The sequence below is a fragment of the Harmonia axyridis genome, chromosome 5 (genome assembly GCF_914767665.1).
Source record: "Harmonia axyridis chromosome 5, icHarAxyr1.1, whole genome shotgun sequence".
NCBI classification, from domain to species: domain Eukaryota; kingdom Metazoa; phylum Arthropoda; class Insecta; order Coleoptera; family Coccinellidae; genus Harmonia; species Harmonia axyridis.
The window spans coordinates 11,375,914-11,401,511 of NC_059505.1; the positions used below are offsets into that span (position 1 = coordinate 11,375,914).

The 25,598-nt window shown below is 36.6% G+C and overlaps 1 protein-coding gene across 6 annotated transcripts in view; it reads left to right on the forward strand.

Annotated features, from left to right (window-relative positions):
• Positions 1–25,598, forward strand: part of LOC123680608 (RNA-binding protein Musashi homolog Rbp6) — a 980,242-nt gene that overhangs the window by 586,533 nt on the left and 368,111 nt on the right. For all 6 annotated transcript variants that reach the window (XM_045618597.1, XM_045618593.1, XM_045618595.1 and 3 more), the window contains one exon: positions 7,361–7,402. In XM_045618597.1, the coding sequence (XP_045474553.1) occupies positions 7,361–7,402 (42 nt within the window). The remainder of the gene's footprint in view (positions 1–7,360; positions 7,403–25,598) is intronic.

Sequence of the window (25,598 nt, forward strand, 5' to 3'; positions counted from 1 at the left end):
TTATATCCGTAAAATTACTTAATATTTGTTATCTTGGGGACTCTCCCATTACTAACTTAGATATTGTTTCATACTCTATGAATTATTCCTCATAGCGTAAGCGAGCCTCGACATAAGCATCCATATATCGCTGCCATATTGCAGTCTACAAGGTCGAAGAATGGGAAATTCTCTCGTAAATCTCCCATCCCCTAAAGTAATGCTGAAAACAATAGTTAATCATCCGGGTGGATTGAATAAGACTTGTCCATTAAGAGATTCATTCATCAAAGTTTTTCAACAAATTCTACCCGTTAGGAAGATCCGAGCAGTAAATCTTTGCTGTTAGATATAGAACTCCATTTGCTAATTATTCTCAATTTCAGATTTTCCTGGGGCAAACAGCACCCTTCTTGAGTTTCCGATTCTTTTGAAATCAACAGTATTCGTTAGTTCATGATTCGAATTATTTGCTGAAGAAGAAAATGAGATCGGATATGACATCACTTTCTAGACATAACTACGTAAACGTTCAACAATTGAAGTTTCTCGGCTATATATTCGCTACTGATAAAATTGTTGAAAACAACAATCGGCCTTTATATCAATTCAAACTTATAGGAAGTGCAGTTATGCACATAAATAACTATGATTTTTAAAGATGAATTTCAATGAATCGACCTTGTTTATTGTGTTTTGAATTTGAACGTACTGAATGTTACATTTTTCAAGGTTCAAAACATTTCTCATCATTTTGCATCACAACCTTATATAAGTAAAAATAATTGTGTTATGGAGCCGACCGATATAACTTCTATTCAATGTCTTTTCAAAGAAGATTCATGATGACGAGATTCAACAAAATATACTGAAGTCCACCACAATATAATCACTACAAAATGAACAGTTCCGAATTTCGAGAACAATTAACATGATAAAGGATTATAATGATTTCTATAGATCGGTACTTTTTTGATTATTAAGGAAAATAATAAGAGATAATTGAAAACCAAAACTGAATACTGATCCATTACATAATTCAAAATGCTTTTATACAGGAAATCATTTCTTCATTAATACTGGGTCATTCATGTCGTTGTCCGGATTTCACAGCCGAGTTTGAATGACATATGTCAAAAAGAATTGTCATCCGAATCGTTATATGTTTAGCCACTTAACGATATGGCTCGTTTATCCACAAAAATGATGTTTATGTAGTGAGTATCTCTCGTGCTTCACGGGCAGATTATGGTGGACATAATCGTCCATCTGAGTGTACAATTGGCAAGATAGTGAAAAAATTCGGAGAGGCTGAATATGTTACTGATGTCTTAAGGCCCATAATACATCATCAAAATGATTGCTTGACCGACAATATTGCTTCTGTGAGTGAAGGAGTTGAATAAATTCAAATTTGTTCATTTCTAGGAGCGCACAACATTCGGACCTCTCTTACGGCACACTATGGTGCAAACTGAATTTGAATTTGCATCTACCTCCTCACAAGGTTCAGTTAACTTACAGGTTCAGCTAATCAACCGTGGAATACGTAGAACATACGTCGATTGGGTGCTAGAGCAACAACGTTTGGACGAAGATTTTTCGCATCGAAATTTTTTCAGCGACGAAGCACATTTTTCACTCAGTGTTTATGTGAATAATCCAAATTGTCGCATATGGGAAGTGAAAATCCTCATGTAACTTTTGAGAGAGCATTACATCCACAGAAAATCTGTATGGTTTGTAATTTGGTCGGTTGAAGTGATGAGTATGTACTTTTTTTAGAATGAAGAAGTTGTATGTATGAACCCGTTTTGGCTTTATTGAAAGAAGAATTCTCAGGAAGCGTAGTTTCTCTTTTCGGCGATGTGAATTACCCACAAAGATCTTGTGATTTATCGCCTTTGAATTTCTTGTTGGATCGGGTTTATGCCGATGATCCTCAGACAACTGAAGAGCTGAAAACCAACATCTATCAATTTATTGTTGAGATATTGCCGGCGGGTCATCGAAAATTATCTCACGAGGATCAAATCCTATGAGAGAACACGCTGAGGACATTCAAATGACGTTGTTTTCCGCACATAATGTCTAAGTATAAGATTTGATCGCTATTCTAAAGTGTGTTTGATTTACGTTTACTTTCGGAACCACAAAACGGACCACCCTTTAGGTACAAAAGTATCATTTACAATACAATACAATTTATTTGCATAAGTTACATGAAGAATCTTACAATTTTTTTTAACTTTAGTGAAAACATTGTCTAGTGTGCCTCAAAATTGTGAATACATATAGCAAAACGATAGTATCTTGTTTCCTAGAAAAGTAGAATAGTTATGAATTTTGTATATTGTTCAGGTATCAGCTGGAGCTTTGTGAGCGGATTATAGATACTTAATTAGAAGTAAATATAAATATACTGCATCAGTCTGCATATTTTCGAGAACATTGAAGAAATTAATAACTATAATAACGATACGAGTATCTTCAAGTGGTGAAACTATTCATTTGAAGGCACTTGAAGTCGTCCAACGAATTTACGAAACTTCAATATTTCAGTCTAGCGCTTATTACGCCTTCGCTTGATGATAGCCGATCATCAACTTACCTAGCCATATTGACCGAAGCTCCAGTCTGAAAGACTGGAGCGAGCTGACGCGGTCTAGCGCTAGTAACCGTTACAGCTGTCGTCGACTAGACCAAAGGCATAGTCTCCATCAATTTTACAAGTAGAGCTAAAATATTATTACCCACGGAACGGACTACTTGCGCTCGTCTAATCACTGGATTTTATCGGCGGTTAACCAACGTCATTTCTAATGAGGCGGAATCGGGAATGACGACAGAATATATGTAATTTGACGAGTCGCCGTAAAAAACATCCTGTCTAATAATGGCGAGGAGAAATTGGTCAATGCATTTTTAACGACCGCACCGAGGGTATGCATTTTCTGCGCTCTTTTTTCCTCTCTCTGTCCAATTTGAATCAGGGTCAGCATGCGTGACCAGGACAGTAATTTGTTTCTGTGCGTGAAATTGATGTGAATTATGATTCTTGATTGTATTAATTTAGTCGGTAAATAAACCGATATGTGTGGGTTTTAATTCTGTGGATTTCACGTTCTCGGTTATGATGAATTGTTGTTCTGGATGCCCGATCGGCTGAGTGCGTTATGGCTGTTGCATATGTTGTTACAATATTTGATTAAGAGAATGTTGACCGCAATGTTTATTTGAAGATTATTGCTCATCTTGTGCCTTATTCGGACAATCATTCAATATATATTTTTCTTTTGAAAATTCGGATTTCGTTTAATTAATTCAATTTGCCATGAATGTTCGAATGCACTGATATTATAATCAGAGCAAGGAAAAACTCCTTTTGCTCTCTTCTTTTCAAGGCGTTATTTTTTACTTCGCCCTCTTTTTATACTAACTGACAAAGGAACTGCAACACCCAGAAGGAGCTGTTTAAATTTTTTTTTTTTTGGTGATACATAGATAGTATAGCAAGGAGTCAATGATTGAAGTTTGTAGAGAAAAAATGGAGAGCTTACAATGTTTTTTGATAAATTTGTTAGTAATGTGTTTTTCCATCGCGATTATCTATACACTCTACAAAACGTCTCGGCATTGATGAAATAAGATGGTCTATTTCTTTTTGAGGGATACTATCCCAAGCTACCTGTACTTCATGCTGGGCTGGGGTAAATTTCCAAGCCTTTCACCCATGATGTCCCAAACATGCTCTATAGGCGGAAGATCAGGGGATCTGGCGGCCATGGAAAATATTCACATGGGTCGCTTCGAAAAAGTTTAAACAAACTCTGGCAACATGAGGTCGGCCATTATCTTGCTGAAATATTGAATTCTCGAGTCGGTTAAGGTGAGGGAGAACATATCGTTCCACTATTTCTTGAAGGTAACGCAGCGCTGTCATGTTACCTCGAATAAAGACTAAAGGTGACCTACTCGCATGTGCAATAGCACTCCATACCATAACGCCTACTGTCCGGTGTACATGACGCTCAACATCAAACTGAGGTTCACGTCTTTCTCCCCGACGTCGTCTAACTCTTCTTCGGCCATCATGTGCATCCAAGGAGGATCGAGATTCATCAGAAAAGACGACCTGATGCCATTCCACTTTCCAATGTTGACGTTCTCTGCACCACTGTAATTGTTGCCGGCGATGTTCAACCGTCAAAGGTAACACAAGATGGGGTCCAAAAGACCTTATGCGGAGGTAAACCGTTCGGACGCTTACAGGATGGTCTTGTTCTCCTAACCACTCATCAGCCAAAGATCGAGTCTCTGATGGCTATAAGTCTTGGCGACGATCTTGAACTCCATTTGTGTCCCTCCAACGACCAGTGCCTACTCTTCTTCGATTTTGGGCATTATCAAACCATGCTTGACAACATCTCATAACAGTAGTTGGATTGTTGTTCGTAAGGTCAGCAATTTCTCGAAATGACAACCCGGCCTCCTGTAGACCAATAACTCTACCACTTTCAAATTCACTTAGCTGACAATAAATTCTTCGTACACGTGCTTTAGGCATTTGGATCTCCTAGAACAGCTGGTTAGTTCTAAAATTCAAAAAACTTGCAAAAAACGACAACAATATTCAAGTAACAAAAGTTGTCCACATGAAAATACCTTCACGAGTTTTTTCTCCCAATTCTATAATTTACTCCTTGCTATACTATCTTAAATTTCTAAATTTGAGATTTAAAAGGCCTCCTTTTGGGTGTTGCAGTTTCTTTGTCAGTAAGCATATTTCGTAGTTCATCAATATTGAAAATACTGCATGTTTCTAAACACCCACATTTCCCGAACTTTGTAATCATTTTTGGAAATATCAGAACTTGAAGGTAACGACCTATCTTCGAAGGCAACAATAAATATTGTCTCTCCAATTGTTCTACCACCGAAGTACCATTTCAAAATGTGAATTTTTTCTTTCACACTAAAGATTCGATTTACGAGAAATCTATTTTGTTTTCAACCCAAATGATCTTACAACTCAACCCACGATTGTAGAGCGACTGATTCGACTATCAAACCGTCCCCACTTCGCCATTGTAAATAAACACTCGTTCATTTCATATCGTATGACGCAGGTTTTATCATCGTTACACTGTTCAACGATCGAAAATCTTATATATTCGAATGTCTTTTCCAAATTTTTTATTTTTCTATTGCTTTCTTGGATATTTTATATCCTTAAATTCGATATATTTATATTTTTCGATACGATTTCCAATTGCTTTGAAAATATTGAGCTAATATAAAATTACTTATTGCTTAAAGTATTAATTTCAAATCGCTTAATCAATAATCGACACACATGTTGCCAAACATCCTCAGCAACTGCCAATTTTTCTCGCTAATCGACCCAGTTTATGATGCCGGGAGTCGACCGACAAATTACGGAGAGCTGTTAGATCAAAACCGGCGGAAAACAGTTAAATCACATTCGCGAAAGTTGGAAATAAAATCTGGCTTCGAGGCGTTATATCTCCAGATGAGGAATTAAGCTATTAAATTGTGTCACAGGCGCTTTTGGCAATTAATCCCGGTATAACTTCGATTCAATTTAAATTAGAAATATGTGCCAGGCAGCCAACAGGAGGGGGGCATTATTAATTTCAACGATGTAATGGCACCCGTGTGCCACTTAATTACCAAAATTAAATCTGGAATAAATGAGTGTCATTAGTGGAAATAAGCAAGTGTACAGATGAGGACCGATAACGCATGTTTGCCCACCCACGGACTCGGGCCACGGTCCGTTTTCCTCATTAGCGAAGTGCCAGAGATGGAGATTCGACCTCTCCGCTGCGGACAGCACGGTTTATTTTTGACTTTTCCGAGCGTTTCCCATCAGGATCCAGTCGGAAAATGCATCACCTGTTTCGCGATGAATAAGTAGCTTTCTAACTTGATGAGTTCGGTCGGTCTAGGATTTCAAGGTTGGTTTAGATGTGAAAAAGCAGGCATTTTTCAAGAATATGGGTGGTCGTTGATTTTTAGTCACCTTGTAATATGAACGCAAACTATTTTCGCACTTATATTCACACCACGATGAATAAGACGGATTATCAAATTATTCGTAGAGGTTCAGAATGTTTGAGTTAAAGTAAACATAGAACAGAGGAACATATGATAATCACTTGGTGCCAGGTCCGGACTATAAGGTGGATGCATAAAAACCACCCAACAAAGCTACTGCAGCTTCTTGCGAGTCACTATCGTATGTGGCCCCTCCTATTGACCAGAGCTGGCCGCTTCGGAGGTTGCTGCCTTCAGACGGTTCAATTTCTGACAGTACAGTTCAGAATTGACAGTTGTGCCGAAAGAGAACAGCTTAAAGTAGATAATTCCCTGCCAATCTCTCCAAAATCACAGCAAAACCTTCCTGGCCTAGCTTGAAAATCGGCTCATCGCGTTTCGACCACCACCGTTTTTGCTTGACGTTGTCGTAAGTGATTCACTTTAGGGGATGCGGATAACTAGCTTTCATATCAAGGTGAACTTTAGTCCTTTATGTCCATCTACTCTCACCCATTCTGATCTCAAACATCGCCTCCTCGTTATACCAAATTGTACCACATCCTGGACTTCTTCTATTAATATGCCTCTTTTTCTGATCTCTTAGTGTCTTCCTCTTAATGGTCCTCGGGATCTTCATTTCTGTTGTTCAGCTGATGCTTTTCGCCGTTTCTGTCCTCGTTTCTAGAGCGTATATCGAAATTTTTGCATCATATTCTTGAACTTGAAGTATTCGGTAGAGCAACTGACTTTTGTACCAAACTTTATCAATTTCAAGAAGTTTAAATTTTTCGAAAAAAAGTTTTATTCGTCCGATTTTCGATTTCTTTATCATACGTGCAATGTCAAAATTTCAGGGATGATTGATTTCATTCTGTTCATGAAAACCGCAACAAAATCTGAAACTTCTCAACCTTTTTATCTTTTCCCTTATTTCGACCGATTCCCCTATATTTTATAAGCTCCTTAGGTCTCACAGAGACTTACGACAGTCATCATAAAGAAAAAAATTTCACATATTTATTCAGTTTCATTTGTAGATGTTGCTGTTTCATTTGAGTTTAACATTGAGCCGGAAGGAATTGAAAAATAATATTCCTACTTTCATGAAAAATGCAAAAAAATCAACTTCAGAATATGAAACAATTTCTCCTTAAGTTCAGAAATATATTGACTTGACAATTTTTCTCTTTTGTTTATTGGAATTTTTGAACTGCAATCATTGTGTCGATTATCATAAAAATCAATCATCAATTAGAAATATCGATTTCTTCAATTTTAAAGATAATTTACTAATAATATTCAACCTTTTTTATTTCAGATTGATCCCAAAGTAGCATTTCCACGAAGAGCACACCCAAAGGTGAGTGTTTGCTTCGTTCCTTGCTATTGGATATCTCAAATATGAAGTGAAAACATAATTCAACCAGATTCAGTGCCATACCGTCGAAAACGTTCTTGATACATACTTCACATTAGTGCTTCAATAATTAACTTTCATCCATCAAAATTGTAAAATTGAGTTTGACAAATTAATAAATCATTTTAACGAAGAAGAAATGTAGCTTTTGAAAATAAACGATTCACCATTTTATTAATTTGTTTTGAGTTGACAAAATTGATTTTTCCTCAAGAGCCAAATTCTCCTGAGAATTCAAAATTCACCAAGTTTTCTGGATTCAATTAGGAAACTTCCAAATTTGAAGATTTCACTAAATGTCATACTTTTGTGTGTTTGGTACCTTTTTAACTGTTGTACCATTTCATTAGTTTCATAATTAGTGCGAGAGGTTTTTCTTGCTGTTTAAATGTATTCCACTGAATGAAGAAGACCCCAAATATGGTTACAAACTTCATCAGATCCTACCATTCATACACAGTTTTTTTAATGTTGTCATCTTCATCTTCATTGTTGATGATCTCATACCTTCAAGAGCGAATCATTCAATTATTGTTCAACCTGAAATTAATTTGATTGAATTTAACCTAATAAAACAATTTGAATCAAAAAAAGGGAAAATAAGATCTCGGTCAAATGTAACGTAGTACGAGTATCTATCCGTTTAGTGTCATAAATGTATTAATTCTGGAAAATTGAAACAAAACGAAAAGTCCCTGGAAGTGACTTTATCTTGAAACTCTTCTCATTCATTCAGTTGGCCCAAATTTCCCATAATAACTTCAAGGTTCTAATAAAAATAAAATCATCAATTTTATCAAAATTTCAGTGCAAAAAGTGAATGTAATGAAACTCATCTTGAATTGATTTCCTCATTTCGAAATTCTATATACGAATAATTATTCTTATGTCATTTGAAATCTTGTTTCGTGTATTCAAATTCTGTTGATTTATCGTCTTTTCATTCAGAATGTTAATATAAAAACCAAAAAAAAATATTTTCGCCATTCCTGAATCAATGATCAATGACAGTAAATGTACTGAAAACAAACAGCAGGAAACATAAGAATTTCATTTTAATGATTGATGGAGGTACTTCAAGGTCGTTCAGACGGAAAATTTAAATTCAACTGCAGAGCCATCTAGGACGAATCATGAAAAATTTTGCAATAAAAAACAAGGATCCTATTTGAGATTCTAAAGTTGGGCCTTGTTTTCTCACAAGGGTGAAATGAATAGAAGGAAGTTATGAATATCAGGCAAAAATTGAACGAATCACATCAAACCAACACCTTATTTTCATGAAAGGAAATCAGTTTACATTTTTATCTCTCCAAAACACAAATCACACTTCTTGGCAAACATTTTTAAAACGATAGAAAGAGTAATACATGGTACTTCGACATCTTAGTACATTATTGTTCTAAATTTTCATCTCGATATATCTTCATGATTTTCATTTCCATTCTGCTGTTATTTGTGGATAGATGCACTATCCTGCAATTTTGATAACTTCATGGTAAGTATTTGGCCATCAAACTGTGTGTTTTCATTCGTCAAAAGAAATAAATGAAACAAAAATTCATTTCATGCGATGTGAAAAAAAAAATAAGGGAAAAAACTACGGAGTCAGTGGTCCCGTTCAAGCGAGAAGGAGAGGAATAGAAAGAAAGTAAATTTTTATCGGGATGAGTTCACCCTCAATTCCCCACGTTTCGAGCCCGATTCCCATTCCATGACAACGGCAGAGAAAGCATTTTTTGGACACGTTTCCGTTATTGCTATGAGAAACCTACATGTCACCGGCGTCTGTCCCTTGTTTCAATAAATCAAGAAACTCCCTATCGGCGTTTCCGAACGAAATGTCCGACTGACCTTAAAACCTGAAAATGTTTTTCGAGATTTACCGCCCGCTAGGGAAATCATATCGAACAATCATAATGTAGGGGCTAACGTTAGACAAGTAAGTACGTCGTATATGCATTTTACCTCTTTTAACATCAGAGTGACCGGAATAGTTGAAACTTGCGGTAGTTAAATGAATTTTGGGGTCTTGTATTCCCCTCGGACTCCTTGTGATAAAATTCAAGGTGAACTGTTTCGATTTGGATGCTACAGCCTTCTCAATTTCCAAAAATTTCAACTCGCATTTGGGAATGTCATTTTGAAAAGAAAAGTTCTATTCAAACATGTTCATGAACTTTGTAAGAACAGGTAAAGCTCTAGATCTTATTTCTTACTATTCTGTGAAATGGATATGCAAATCACCAATTCGGAATTGAAATAATAAAATAAATTAAATTGTTTTTTCAACAGTAAAAGGATGATTTGTATATCTACTTCTCAGAATAGTAAGAAAACTGATATATAACTCCACCTATTGTTACATAAGTAGGTCCAGTTCATGAATAATCTAATTCTTTCAAAATGAGATCAATTGTAGATCAATTTCGTCCCAAATACTAACTATGAATTCGCAAAATAGTCGAAGCGTCAAGTTTATTGAGTATTCTTTCACATTTCTTTATTCTATTTGTCCTAAAATTTCAATCTTCAATGAGACGAATATCATTTAACTATTTTCATTCCGATATGAGAATCTGAGAGGCATTCCATTCGATGATTGCTGTCAAGATCAAATCATATCGGACAATCATAACGTAGGGGCTAACGTTAGACAAGTAAGTACGTCGTATATGCATTTTACTTCTTTCAACATCAGAGTGACCGGAATAGTTGAACCTTGTGTTAGTTAAATGAATTTTGGGGTCTTATATTCCCCTCGGACTCCTTGTGATAAATTTCAAGGTGAACTGTTTCGATTTGAATGCTACAGGCTTCTTAACTTCAAGAAATTTCAACTTGCATTTGGAAATTGTTATTTTGAAAGAAGTAGTTCTATTCGAACATGTTCATGAACTCTGTAAGAACAGGTAAAGCCATAGATCTTATTTCTTACTGTTCTGTGAATTGGATATGCAAATCACCAATTCGGAATTGAAATAACAATTTTCGAGAATTTGAAAATGTCATTCATTGATAATAGAAGTTAAAACAGAAGATAAAACAAAATGAAATTCCTTTAAATTGGTTTTTTCAATTTGAATGTATGATTTGCGTATCTATTTCACAGAAGAGTAAGAAAAATGATATATGACTTCACCTGTTGTTACATACATAGGTCCAGTTCATGAGCATTTTCAAAGTAATCTAATTCTTTCAAATGAGATCAATTGTAGATCAATTTCACCCCAAAAACTAACTATGAATCAGCAAAATAGTCGAAGCGTAAAGTTTATTGAGTATTCTTTTATATTTCTTCATTCTATTCATCCTAAATCTTCAATCTTCATTGAGACGAATATAATCTAACTATTTTCATTCTGATATGAGACTCTGAGAGGCATTCCATTCGATTTCTATCAAATTCAAATAACATGAGATATAATAGTCAGGAATTGTTCGGAAGACATCATAATCTTGCAGGGTTGAATTGAATAACTTTAGTAGAAACTTAAATTGAATTAACTCCGAACCATTGATGGTAGAATCCAATTTTCCGTATACTTGTCTTTATGGATATTGAATTTACGACTATTTCTCTATGAGTTCATGTTAAACTTGTTTAAAACTCCACTCTTGAAGGTCGACCTCTATATACATTTGCCATGTCTTCGTTCCTTGCATTAATGTCAAAGTGTTATGTACTGAAACTAGAGGTTTCTCAAAGTTCAAAAAGCTTGTTCATAAATACAAACAGTTGAATCCAGGGTCACTAGTTCCAAAAAAAATTATTCAAAATTATATCCAAATTTTTGTTTCCCAAACTTTCAAACTTGCAAGGTAATAACCTTGGAAGTGAAGGAAATATTTTTTATTGGTCCATGGTGGTTGTTGTCTATAGATTGTCCGTTGTAGAAACATTCATTCATCAATTCAGAGATTGCACTGAAGTATATACTAAAGATAATACAAATAACTAATTTTAATTAATTTGATTTGAATTTGATTTGATTATGCACTTGTCTTTCAGATGTTCCTAGTTTATTGCATACATTCTCAATATTGAATTCCAAATCGTAACAAATATTCAATAGAGCTAGCCCAAAAATCTCTCACATCGCATTATACTTCTTAAATACGTTTTCAATCTCTTGAGGTTAGAATAAGTTTTTTCCGGCGAGGCCTTCGATATTGTTAACGTACAAAATACTCTGTGTGATATAGATATGTAAGCAAGTGTAGTATATCCAAAGTCACCTGAACTAGTCCATAAAAACGCTCGGCCAGATGGCTCTTTGAAATGGATACCGCGATCCGCTAAAAACCGGGGCTTATTTGAAAGTATTGTTAGGCAATTAATTCACTGGCTCCAAAGGAATTTCTGGAAACTTGGGCAACCCTTGTATAATCGAAATATTCACCTTCCTCCGAGTGACTTTGGATATACTATAACTGCACATCATATTTAGTACCGTTGTTGCACAAAGTTTTCAATCGTGAATTCTCGATAATTCCTTCTTTCACATCTTGAACTCACATTCAAGGGTTTACTGGTAGTTTCTACATCCATTTCATATAATTTTGGACAGGTTTTTAGATCATTCGAAGACTCATTACTCCGAATAATCAAGCACGTTAATGATGATAACAGGGATTGATGTTTGAGAAATCTTTTACTCAATTCTGAAGCTAGCTGTTTGAACTGCTCCAGAACCTCTTCCGAGTAGCTTAATTACATACATTTCATGGCCGAGCAATTCCAGTATCCAATTCCAGCAAGTATTTTTGTAGGACGTATTCAACCTTGATACTTTAGACAAAGAGATAATGATATTTGTTTGTATCTTGATATTCAACTACTGAACTACTACCTGGTGACCACAATATTCGAATTTTATTGTCATCTTCGAGAAGCAAGAAATTATTTCTGTATTGGAGTTGCCGATCGAAGCAATAAATGAAGCTGTTTTATAAATAATGAATGGAAATTCATTGGGGACAAAATGGTCTTTCCATTGACAAACTTTCTCTCAATTATTGGTAAGTTTGGAGAGGCTGCTGCCCCAAGCAAGCTGAATACCATGTATAAAACAATATACTCCAACAACTTAATTGGTACATAAATTAAGGAGCGTGCAAAATATCACTGTTTTCATTTTGTCCGATAGGTAGCTAGCTAAGTGATCACTTAGTGGTTGAATTCTCGAGCATTCAAATCAAATTTGCCCTTCGTTCGAGTTGAATTGTATGAAATTCTAGTCTCTCTAACTCCCCTCCATATCGGTATCACAATAATCCTTCAGAGACAAAGCTTGGAAACGTACTTTACGAGTTGGAATCTGATTCAGGTAGATTTTACGATAATTCCACCTCTCTCATAAGGTTGGGCGATGTGACAGCAATAAAGTGTAGGTTATTCCGCCCGGGCGACTGTTACAGGCTAAAACACACGCCAAATTTCAATTAGGGACGGCGATTAACAGGCGCCCTCTTATGAACAAAATAACTGAAAGTCAGCTTCTGCATAAATCTTCTGCCAAAATAACATTGTAGATTTTAAGCGGCCTCGGTGGCTCGACATTGTAAAAGTGAAACGGAGAATTGGGGAATGGAAAGTTCAGGAGCGACGCGATAATTTTATTACAGGTAGAGGCATGTTATGAGGGTTTTGGAGCTGCTCATTGGATTCTGTAGACTGCTTCTCGTCGTCTTTCTTCCGGGTATTTTATTCGTTCGCTGATTAAATGGTTCGAAAACTCGCGAGGCCTTTCACTGCCTTGTTAGACTCTCATTTGGATCGTGTGACTTTTCTCAATGAGACAGGTGATATTTTCGTGTCGCCGATACCGTAATTTTTGAGGAGGTAATTCTTGGTTGGTTACGATGCAGTTTACCTGGCTTTGGAGGGCTGCGGATTGAGATACTTTTTTTATAATAGAATTATCGTAATCCATGATCTATGAAATGATAAGCTTGTGGAATCTCAAGATTGAACCTAGCCAAGTTACAGAAACAAGTCAATTTCATTACATTTTGTCGATGAGTTTTCAGCAAATATTTTTATGCGCTTGCGTTCAGAATTTGCAGTGTATCATGGTGGAATTAGTGAATAAGTTGTCAGTAAAGCTATTCGGTGATCTCTGTCTTGTACACCTCCTCCACTGGCTTGTTAACCACAACTGAAAGCATCATGAAGTTGCTATTGGTGCATAAATCGAAAGCTCCTGGCTTCTCTAGCCAGATCTTTGGACTCTTTTGGCTGATATCCTTTTGATACGTGCTCATATACTTGACCAACTAATATTTAATATTCTTATTTATGATTGAAGTCTTTTTTTTACCTTCGAATCTTCGGACCATAAGGTTTTTCACTTCACTAAATTTCAGTACTCCTTGTCAAAGAACTTTCAAGATCCCTCATGGCAATATGCTCTCTTTTGCTTTCTTCGAAAATTTTTTCACTACTTTCCAGCTGAAAGAGCTATTCTCCATTTATCACTAGTTATATTACTAGGCGGAAAACGTATCTGCTTAGATGTTTTGCTTGTACCATGTTTTAGTTTTATTATCCGTTTATAATTTCGCTATTTTCATTGGAATATTAATTTGAATGACAAAATATCTAGCAAGTCTCTCTGCTCTGAAGAGGGATTCAACCACTATCGTAGGCTACAAAGCTGAATATCGTAGGCTACAAAGCTGAAATGGCTGATTAGCTGAACATGAATTACCCTAGTTAAGCTTTGCTGGAAAATGTTCGAGATTTCGCCTCATGGAAGATCTTTTAGTTGATAGCAATAATAAATGATCTTAAAGGAACAAAGTTACACATATCAACTTTGTAGCAGTCGATACTGGTTGAATCTATCTTCAGATCAGAAAAAGTTGCTGAATGGTGGGACATTAAAAAATGGTTTTATTATTTTCTTTGATATTTTTATGGAAAAAGCAAAATAATAAACGAATAATAAAATTGAATATTGTATGGGCAAAACAGCATAGCCCAGTTATGGATCTCATAAGCAAGGACGATGAAAAACCCTTGAAAAATTAAAAAAACCTAATCAATCAAACAGCAACAGTAGCAGTTTCAATTGCAAAGTAGCGAAACAACTATTCAAATATCTTTTCTGTTTCAAAATTTATGAAAATATAACATTTGTAGCTTGTATCGATATGTCTACTTCAAACACCCTATAACTTGGGAACTACAGTTGATCAGATTCTTCTGATCAACTTTCCATATCAATGGCATTGAGTTCTATTCAAAACAATACTAACATTTGAAATTATCCGATAAGCATACATGTGCTTGGTTCTTTGTGGATGAATTAATTAACAGGTATGATAAAAAAATCTTGTATCCACCGCGAGTACTAAAAGATGCTGATGCAATCTTCATTTAACTTTAGGCCGAAGGTCCTCGAAACATTTACAACTACATAAAGCCCTTGGCACATGAATAATTATTTCCTCCAAAAAAATTTTATCGTTTCTTGTGATACTCGATTCTTATTCTGAAAGACTTTAAATTCACGATAGTTCAAATGGAAACGGTTCGATTCAATATCAAATCATATGTAGCACCAATCAGCCTGACCTCAGAGATTCAATTCCAGCAAACCCAGCGAAGGAAATGAGTTCCGTCCCATTATTTAAAAAAATGTATTACATACGCGCATTCGCCATTTTGTAACTACGACTGTATCAAACTCATTCAGGGACTTTATGAGTGTTTGTGACATCGAAATGGTTTTTGACAACAAGAATTGATAATACACAATTTATGATGATCAATTTGGAAATTGCGTTTACAAAATGGTTGTCAGTAGAAAAGGGTAAAGGATATTTCAAAGGACGCTAAGGAATCACAATAATGTAAGAAGGCTCTGTTGATAATTTGCTCCATTTGATTCCGTTATATATTGCTTTTTCCTTCGAATTGCATTTAAGTGTTTGTTCTACTTCTGTAGCCAAGATCTTACTATAACTTGCCCCAAAATATTTGTATTAGACATACCAATATGTCTAACACCGTTGAATTAGTCTGAGTCTACCATTCTCTCATCTTGGCTGATTATGATATTGCTATTACTGGTAAAAAATCCTAACAATCCTCAAGGCTGCTGATGTCAAGGTGAAATTCCATTGGCCAGATATTTTCGTCAAAGCTTTGGGAGGCCTAGCCCTCAAAGTACCTAACTAAATTGGGATCTGGCGTAGGTTCTGCCGCTCCTGGTGGAAAAGCTGCTGCAACTCCTGCTGCTGATGATGAAATGTTGATCTTCTCGACCTCAAATATCTTATTAATTGGTTTGATCCAAACAAATTGATGTTAATATTCCAGCATATACCCTAACGTAAACTTATTCTTTCTTGTATCTAATAGTATAGTATGTATCAGCAGCATTCATAAATTCGATGTAATATCCCTATGACTTTCGGTCATTTCGAAATGTAATTATGTAGCATTCCGATAGCTACTAGAATAAACCTCTTCGGTTCAGTTCTTCGCAAAATGTTACACAACATCAAAATGTATATCCACCAACATCCCGATCGTCTATGCGGCAAGACCCACCGCCAGATAAGGCAAATCCAATTTCCTCGTATGATACATAATCATTCGAACGTGCCCCCACCCTCCACCACCCCTCTAACACCGTGCGCTATATATTACACGGCAGCAAGCGTAATTTCGCGTGTGTGCGAGCTCAAAGTGCTAACAATATTTCCTTCTACACAATTGGAGCAGTTCTAATATCGCATCGATGTACACCGAACAGGGTTACCGGCCGTAATCACGAATGTGCACCGTCAGAGAAGGCCGGGGAGGACTGCATTAGCCAAATAGAATAGAGAGAACCATCGTCGGCATCGGGACAAGAAGCCCCCGTAATGGTAAACACTATCATCCCGCTCGTATATTTTCGCACTAAGCCGGGCTTTTGCAAATCTGCAGGCGGAGAGTGGGGGCGATATATTGCATGTGGCGCGGTACATCCCCCGGATATTCGGAAGTTAAGAAAGGGTCTAGTCATCATGAAGTGGATGCGGGCCAACCTTGGCGGTTAGCGCTAATTGCGGCAGTTTCTGATTCAGATAAGAGAGGGGAATTGATTAGTTTTCAGCCGTTAGGTGATGGTGATAGTTGATTGGTTGCGCTATGGGTGGGAGTCTAGGTGGAAAAAATCTCTATTCGTTCGAGGCAATTATGTTGTGGTGGGTGTACAGCCACCCTAGCCCAACAGTCTAGAAACATTTTTTTTTCATCTTATCTCGGATGATGGATCAAGCAAATAACCTGGTGGTCCTTGGTAATTACCAATAATAACCAACTGCATTCAAGCGCTTTTGGTCATTATCATATGACGTCTCGAACTAGCCCTACATGACCATAGGGAACCACACTGCAAAGCCGGGATAAGCTTGAGGTCATTGAAGAAATATGGTTAAATTTGATCATAATGAGAATTGATCATTCCAGACTCAGTAATATGCAAACCTACACAATTATAAGTTGATGGTATGTTCAGCTTTATTAAAACGGAGCGTTAATACAAAAGTGGGTTGTTTGTTTTAACCCTGACCTAAAACGAAAATGGTAACGTCATTACCGTTTAAGATCGCTTCTTGTAACAATTACTTGATATCTTATGAAGGGTTTTCCAATAAAGGGTTCATTTTGATATTAAGAAAAAGGATATTTTAGCATAAATCAATGGATTTTCAGTTTATTTTGAAGGGGAAAATATGTCATTAAGGATGGAAAACGATATCAGCCAAATGGCCGCCACGGTTACAGTTTTAGCACCATACCCTATTCATGAAATTTTCCATGATCAATGCGCACATTTGCGGCTCCATATTCTCGATAACTTCACGATTCCTATCTTCAAGGTCTTGAATCAATTGTGAAAGATTCATCTATCACGTGGCCCGAAAGTGTTAAACAACAAGTTCTCGGTGGTCAATTGTGATCATCTCTTCGATACATAGCACGGCCAGGAAACTTTCCTCACGAAATTGCGATTGATTTCGTGACTAGCGCCGTCTTGTTGAAAATAAAGGTCAATCAGTCAATTTCTTTCCATTTTGACCATAAAAAAATCATTAGGTCCCCAAGTCACATATATAAAATTTAGATTTCATACTATAACGAAAGTATAATTATAATTTATCAAAGCTCAAGGGTGTCTGACAGCAGGTTGCAACTGTCATAAGTGTCCGGCAATTGATTATGAGTTATTCCGAAAAAAATATAAAGAAACGTACATTTATACTTTAACGAATTCAAGATACTCTTTTTCACATCTTCACTACCTGTTTCCTGCTAAAGAAACCACAACCCAAAGTCTATAGTCGCTGGTTGTCTTCGCCTGTATAGGGGACATGCACAGAAAAACTTTCAGCTGTCGTGCTCTGAAAGATCATATGTGCCACCTGAACTTCTCATGAAGCAAAAGTATTTTCACAAAAACTTGGAATTGGAAAAATTGATCTAGACAAGGGATGCACGGCTTGACTCGATATTCAAGCTACTTGACTTCGGCTTCACTTGAAAGCAATTCAAGTAGTTGTTTTTCAATGTCATGTCAAGTATTTATTTATAAAGTACTTGACTGAGCAATGAAAAACTACTACTTGACTTGAATTTGAGTTGATATTCAAGCTACTTGGGCTTGACTTGAAATCAATTCAAGTTCAACTCAGGTAGAAGTTTATCAATGTCAAGTCAAGTATTCATTTATCAAGTACTTGACATTAGAAATCTACTACTTGACTTGAAGTAGGGAGGTGCGAGAATCCTGACACAATTCCCGCCGATAAATTAAATTCTAAATCTCAAATGAAACTAGCAATGGCTAAAATCTAAGATGAGGTACCTACGTATCTTTACTGAATTCTGGATAATTATTGAAAATCTTTCAAGAAATTCTGTCTGTTTCTTTGTCTAGATACGCGCATCCGTTGGCGCTTCATCGGCGACCAATCAGCACGACGAATCGACAAATTACCGCGTCTTTGAAAATTCCGGTAGCGTAACATTAATTGCAAATCGTTGCACCCTAATCTAAACTTCAATCGAAACCATTTCGAAAACCATAATACGAAACATAGGGAAAAAACGACTGTCCGAAACCTCATCTTGAATATTTAAAACGCACATATGTCCCCTGCCCGAAGATAAAAGAAAACTAATATTTGAATACAAAGAAAAGTGTGCTACAACCCTCCATTCGTGCATATTTAATCATTGTCTCGTCTCCACGGCCCGGTAGAAAGTGAAAAGGCCAGAACGTATTAGTTACCGTCTGCCCCTTGTAGACATTCATACGATGTGATAGGTGGTTTGCGCCGTCCCAAATGAATTACGATAATGTATGGTAGGTTAGAATCGTAGGCGTTTTTCTCCATATATTTTGCATGCCGGTATTTCGTCGTCTAAATCCGGCCTAGACCTCCAGATAACCGAATCAACGGAATGGCCCTATCCATCTTTTTAAATACGCGCCCTTTCTATCTTCCCCCCGGCCTGCTACGACGCACCCATTCCGACGGAAATGGCGGAGGTGGTCTTTGAACAAAGGAAACCCTAAATTAGAGCTGCCACCACCCTTTCGTGTTTGTTTTCGTTTCGAACGTGGATGGAAACGGATCCGAATTGGATCTGGGATGATGCGGTTTGGGGAATTTCGAATTGTGAGAACGATGTTTCGTCGGTGCTGCGACTTTTCGAAATTAGAACTCTCGTTTGGCGTTTGGCGCCCTTGTGGGCGATAATGGGAAGAAATAAAATGATTCTTAGGTTTGGATTAGCTCCATATTTCAATTTTTTCGATTTATAAATTTGTGTTAGAGTATATATAATTATTGCATTTTCTTCATCTTCATTAAAATACGGAGTAGAATCTTTTACAAATTGTTTAGTCTCCAGGTTCAATTTCAAATAGCCCGCTAACTTGTGAAGCTGTCTTCTTGTGACATTCGACAAATAAACACTACGCCATGTCTAAAAATGAAAAATACATACCTCACCAAATGGTGAAAATTTAGCAGTAACAGCTTGCAAAGTGAAGCACCTACTCGATGGAAAATTTTGAGCTATTGGGACAAGTTAATGATATAAAGAATCAAAAGAATGTGCGTTGCTCAAAGAACACTGAGCAGATTGCTGCTGTAGCCAATAATATAAACTTAAATCCAGGTTTGTCGGTTCCTTGTCAATATTGTCGACAAATTCAATAAAATTAAAATATACAAAAATCGATCCTTTTTACTCTAAACAAATAAAATTCAAATAAAAACTTAACTTGAATCAGGTTTTAAATAATTGCTGTGCTATTAGGATGGAACCTCTTCTGTAGATTATTTTCAGTCTTCTAAACACCAGATCTTAGCAGGCACTTATAGTACTCCAATTCCCATTCAGCGCAGTTGATGTAATAACGCCAGGTATTACTCAGGTATTCTCTGAGTTTCAGGAACAAAAGAAGTTTAACGTACGTACTATTCCAACTTCTATATCTCAGGGAAGTACTTCATGATAATTTTCAATTCCAAGAGAGGTTTCTGTTGTTCCAATCCTACGGAAGGTGCTTTGGGAAAATAAAGAACGATATTAGAATATGTTAACCAGAATTTACAACTCCTTCTCGGATTTCTAACTGAGAAATTATAAAGAAATCATTACATTTACCATAAAATAAACCTGAAAAGGAGTTTTGCTGAAATGATTTAACACAAAAAGAATTCTACCAAACCTGAAATACGTTTCTACAAGATGGTTGACTCTAAAACAAAAACTACTGTTTCGAATTTAATCAATTCATCCTGGTGAGATTATTACTTGTTAAATGCAGATATCCATGTCAATAATCATCGAGAATCCCGACACAATTGTCGCCGATAAATTGAATTCTAAATCACAAATTAAACTAGTGATGGCTGAAATCTAAAACAAGGTACGTATCTTCCCCAAAGTCCCGATAATTATTGAAAATTTTTCAAAAAATTATCTCTGTTTTTTTCTTTAGATACGCGCATCCGTTGGCGCTTCATCGGCGACCAATCACACACGAAGAATCGACTAATTACCGCGTCTTTGAAAATTACAGTAGCGTAACATGAATTGAAGCGTGCAAAAGCATTGCAATCTTTAGATTTTTTGTTTTGGGTTACGTGAAAGATATTGAGGCGTGCCAATGCCCCACAAATCGATTCAAGAACTTCAAGAGATAGAATTCTTGAAATTATCGAGGACATGAAATATAAATATAAATATAGCACGATTTGAAGTTAAATTTTAAAATCAAGACCATTAATCCAGTCCAGCACTACTTCTTCTTTTGGGAATGCACTTGTATGTTTTATGACGCAATGTGAATGTCTACAATTTTAACTGATTATAACTAAACCCATGTATGCCATACGCTAAATAAATAAATAAACAGACGAAATGAACGATATGTTCAGAAAGAGAGGAGAGGAGATTTTCGAAACCCTTTTTCTGTGTTTACATATATACTTAGCCACAATCAAAACGTATTATTAATCATTGGCTATGATATTATATGATAACAAAAAGCAAGAGAATCTCATAGGTATTTCATTTCGAGCTAGTTGAAGATATCAAAAAAATTATTCCATATTATGAAGAATAACTCATTTGTACAGCATCGAAATCTATATATCATATCAAACTTCAATTTTCCATTCAAAAGTTTTCTGTTGCAACAATTTTCCATCAGGTTATACCTAGCATCGAAATTGCAATTTACATGTATGAGCTGGGTTGGGTTCTCCATTTCCTAGCCATGCTTCAGTGGGAAGCACTTAAAATTAATTTGATTCAACTGCAGAAAATTTACGGCCGAATAGAGAAACTGAGATACCGTAAAATTACGAAAATAACAAAACGTTATCAAGAAAGTGCTCAAGCCATAGTCATAAAACATAACGGGAGGGAGTGAGAAAGATATCGGGCATAAAAATGTGTATACTGGACGCATAAAACACTTAGCTCATAGGTCGTAAAAGTCGCTTGTTAATGGAAAAAAGCATGCTAAATACTTTCTTTCACAGAAATGAGCCCAGCTCCTCCTATTACGTGTTCGCTCAGGATCCAGCTATGCATATCAGGGCTTGCTCGAGTTGTAGATGCTTCCGGATGGTAGACTGACCCTTGTGGAAATGAATAACCGGTTTTTTGCTTCCATGGGGTAGTTTGGCCTAATCTGTTAATGATGATTTTTATTCGCCGTGGACCTGGCTCGTGCTTGACTCTTTGAAGCTAGTTATATTTTATGCATGGTGCGGAAAATCCAAGCTCATCACGAGATCTGATCATCAATCCAGAGATTCTCGACCTGATGGAAAAATTTGTTGTTTCGGTTAATTATTTATTGTCTGTCATCTTTATCAGTCTGTCAAGATCGAAAACTTCATACAAAATTTCATCAATCAATTTTGTTCATCGATAGCTACAACCGATCAAGATTATTCTGTTTTTCAGAGAATACCTATTTAGAATCAAATGCAAATTTTATTGCAAAACTGCAATCGGAGAAGCAATGTTTCAGTGACTCAGGTAAATCTATTGATATTCGTTCAGTTCTAGAAGTTCTTGGAACGTTTTCAATGGTTGATGAATCAAATAACTTATAGGAAACATCTCTTCCTGTCTAGATCGTTACTTCAGTGTAACCTTCAGCCATAGACTGGCATCATCTATGTCTCCCAAGAGTGAGCAAATCTTCATTTTCAACAACATGGGTTTTTAGGATCAGCGTATACTATGTCCAATATTATCTTGGGGTTTTTTGTCCAAATATTCTGCAATTCTTTTTGATATGGCAGCTCTTATGTTAAGAAATGCATTCCCTATTGGAGATTACAACAATCAACTTACTACTTTTAATTTTGAGGTCTTAGGCCTATGTATTTGCGATAAATGTCACCGGCTCTGAAATAAAAATCTTCCTCTGTTGAAAGATGTAAGATTTGAAAAGGGATTCTTTCCTTCATGAACGAATAGAAACCTCCCATGATCTTTTATATCATCGATGTTTAGACGAATGAAATCCTCTTGTCATGCTGTAAAATCACTTTATCATGTCTCTCGATGTATTTCAGCCGTTTGTCTTTCAATGCCCGGCTCAAACGCATTAATTACGTTCGATAACGATAGCTTGTGATTGTGTCAGTTGGTTTCAACAACTCATAATATACTACGCCGAGCTGGTCCCACCAAATACTGAGCATGACCGGGATATCCCAATGATTTTCTGCTCTTGGGATTATCGTAATGAACCCATTTTTCGTCTCCAGTCACAATGCAATGCAGAAATCCCCTCCGTATTTGCCTTTCAAGCACAAAGAAACAGACACCGTTCAACATCTGTCGGCTTCAACTGGTACGGAACCCAATTTCCTTGTTTCTGAACCATTTTTGTGACTTTCAGGTGTTTTGAAATGGCTTATTGCGTCGATCCTGCCAATTCTTGTTGCATTTGACATGATTCTTGGTCAAGTTATGCTTCCAATTCTGCATCTTCGAAAACATTTTCTCTTCCACCGTCTTCGACGTCAAAATCACCGTTCTCGAAGCGTTGAAACCACTCTCGGCACGTTCTTTCACTAATAGTGGCCTCACTATAGGTATTCGAGAGTAGTCGATGAGCCTCAAACGCAGATTTCTTCATATTGAATCAGAAACTCAAATCCTCCCGCAAAATAATAGAATTTGGCTCGTAAGCTGACATGTTTAATCGAGAATAACTTTAAGATGCAGACACAAATCGACTAATATTTCGATGGCGTTATGTTTACCTAAGCTGACTGTATGAAATTTACGATCTATTTATTTCGACTACCACTTACCGCTACAGCCATCTATTTCAAAAAGGGCGGAAGCAAAGTTGTACACCTAATAGTATAAAAAGACTAAAAATATCCAAATTGAGTGGAATCCTTCGTTCAAATTCAAGAAGGGTCAAATTCCCATTTCCTCGAAACGTCCAACGTTAAGAACCGATCCGAGAGATCGGAACCACACATTTGCGCTCCATTCCGGCACATACATCACAATCAAGGAGTTAGTTTCTGGAGTGGATACTTTCCATCTCCAACAGGGGAATCATATCAATTCGAAACTACATTTCCGCACCAACATTTCCCGCGCCCAGTGCGCAAACTATCGATCAGTTCCCTGGCTCTTCCCTCAATAGGCTCTTCAATTTAAACTTTATAACTCCTTCAAGTTCCGAGAACAATGCAGTCTTACCCAGACCTCTTGACGTTGAGTGCTGTTTATAACTGACACCAGCAAACATAAAACAATTGCATACTCGGAAAGGAAAACGAAGTCTTCCAGTGTATTTGGCGCCTTTCCAGCGACTGTCGACATTACCGTTATTATTATCGAGATTAGTCGCTTAACAAAGCCGGAGACTCGTTCGTTATACATTACACAAATTGAAATGAAATTCCCTTGTTCCTCCACGGTATATTTTAATGTGCTTCCGATTACTGAACGAGAATGAACTTCCATCTCGATCCTTGCGCCGATCTGAATGGATTTCCGCCGTTGTGAAACGTCACTGAATTAATCTGTTTATGGCTTTTTGAAGATTATGAATGGATGATTTGAGTCTTTGTTTTTCCAAATTATGAAATATTTTGAACAATCATAGGATTGTCCACGAAATTTTTATTTGCTTCAAACGCTGTTTCGTGAAGGATGCTGTTATAGAAACAGACTCGGTGCGAAATATTTAGAGATATGATACTACTGACATTTCCAACAAAAAATATTCGTGGAGTTTCTTTTCAAATCTTATGGTTCTTAAAATATTGTTTTTAGTCTATTTTTGAGGAGGTTACTACCCTGTTCTGGAAAAACCGCATATCTCTGTAACGACAGTTACAGTTGCAGACTACCAAATTATTATTATTATTCTGAATCAGGGTCGTTGTGGCACGATCAGCCTTCCAGGAGCTGAGACCACATGGATCTTTTGCTTTTAATCCTTCCTATTAATATAAACCCAAGCAGATCGTCGATACTGTTAACGAAATCGAAAACATCTTTAGAAGTCTTGGCTGTTACCTTGTGAGTATCTAGGACTGACTTTCCCATATGAATGGTTCATAGGCCAGACAACCCCGGACATAGGCACACACTCAGTTCAGTTGTTTCAACTACCGTTCCTGAAAATCTCATCTCCTGACATTCACATGCGGTACAAAAAAGATATTTTCACCAAAAGTGGTATATCCCAACATTAGCACCATTACCCGAGGCACAGCTCGTGGCAGCTTCAAGACCTTCCGGGTACAGCTCATTCAAAGGACTACAAATATTTTTGACTGAGCAAGAGCTGGAGTTTTTCTCCAGAAAGTTATTCTATTGTCTAACTCACATTGTCTTGGTCCCTCTTGGTCTTTTATAACCCCACAAAAAACTCACGGCCAATAAGTTTTAACCTTGATGCTCTTTTCGCAAATTCATCGGCTCTTTCATTTCCTTCAATAGTAGATTTTCCTTTGAGCCCCTGGTCAGTTGCTTTATGGTAAAACGTTATTCCCATCTCAGCAGAGAAATTTATTTGCCTAAGCAAGAGCTAGAATGTTTTTACAGAGGGTTATTTTATTGCCTAACTCCCATTATCTTGGTCCCTCTTGGTCTTTTCCAACCCCAAAAAAAGGCTCACGGCCAACAATTGTTAACCTAGATGCTGTTTTCGCAAGTTCGTCGGCTCTTTCATTTCCTTCAATAGTAGAGTTATTTTTGAGACTCTGGTCAGTTGCTTTATGGTATTACGACGTTCCCATGTCAGCAGAGATCCCTTGCTATGTGATTCCAGGGATCTCAGCATGGACTGGATATCCGAAGTGATATAAATATGCTCTTCTTTGAGGGTCCTTTGAAAACCCTCCTATACGCACGTATAAACAGCTAATGTATACCATTAAATGGTATGCTAATACTTAGTTCTGCTCAAGCAAATCCATACGCTACTGAAAGAACACAACTAATGTTGGAACCGAAATAGAAATTAAATTTGATTCCCAATTTTTGCGGAAAAGTAGTTCAAAAGAAAAGTCTTAAACCGTTTTTTGTCGTAAATAATCTGCACTATTATGCTAAAATTTC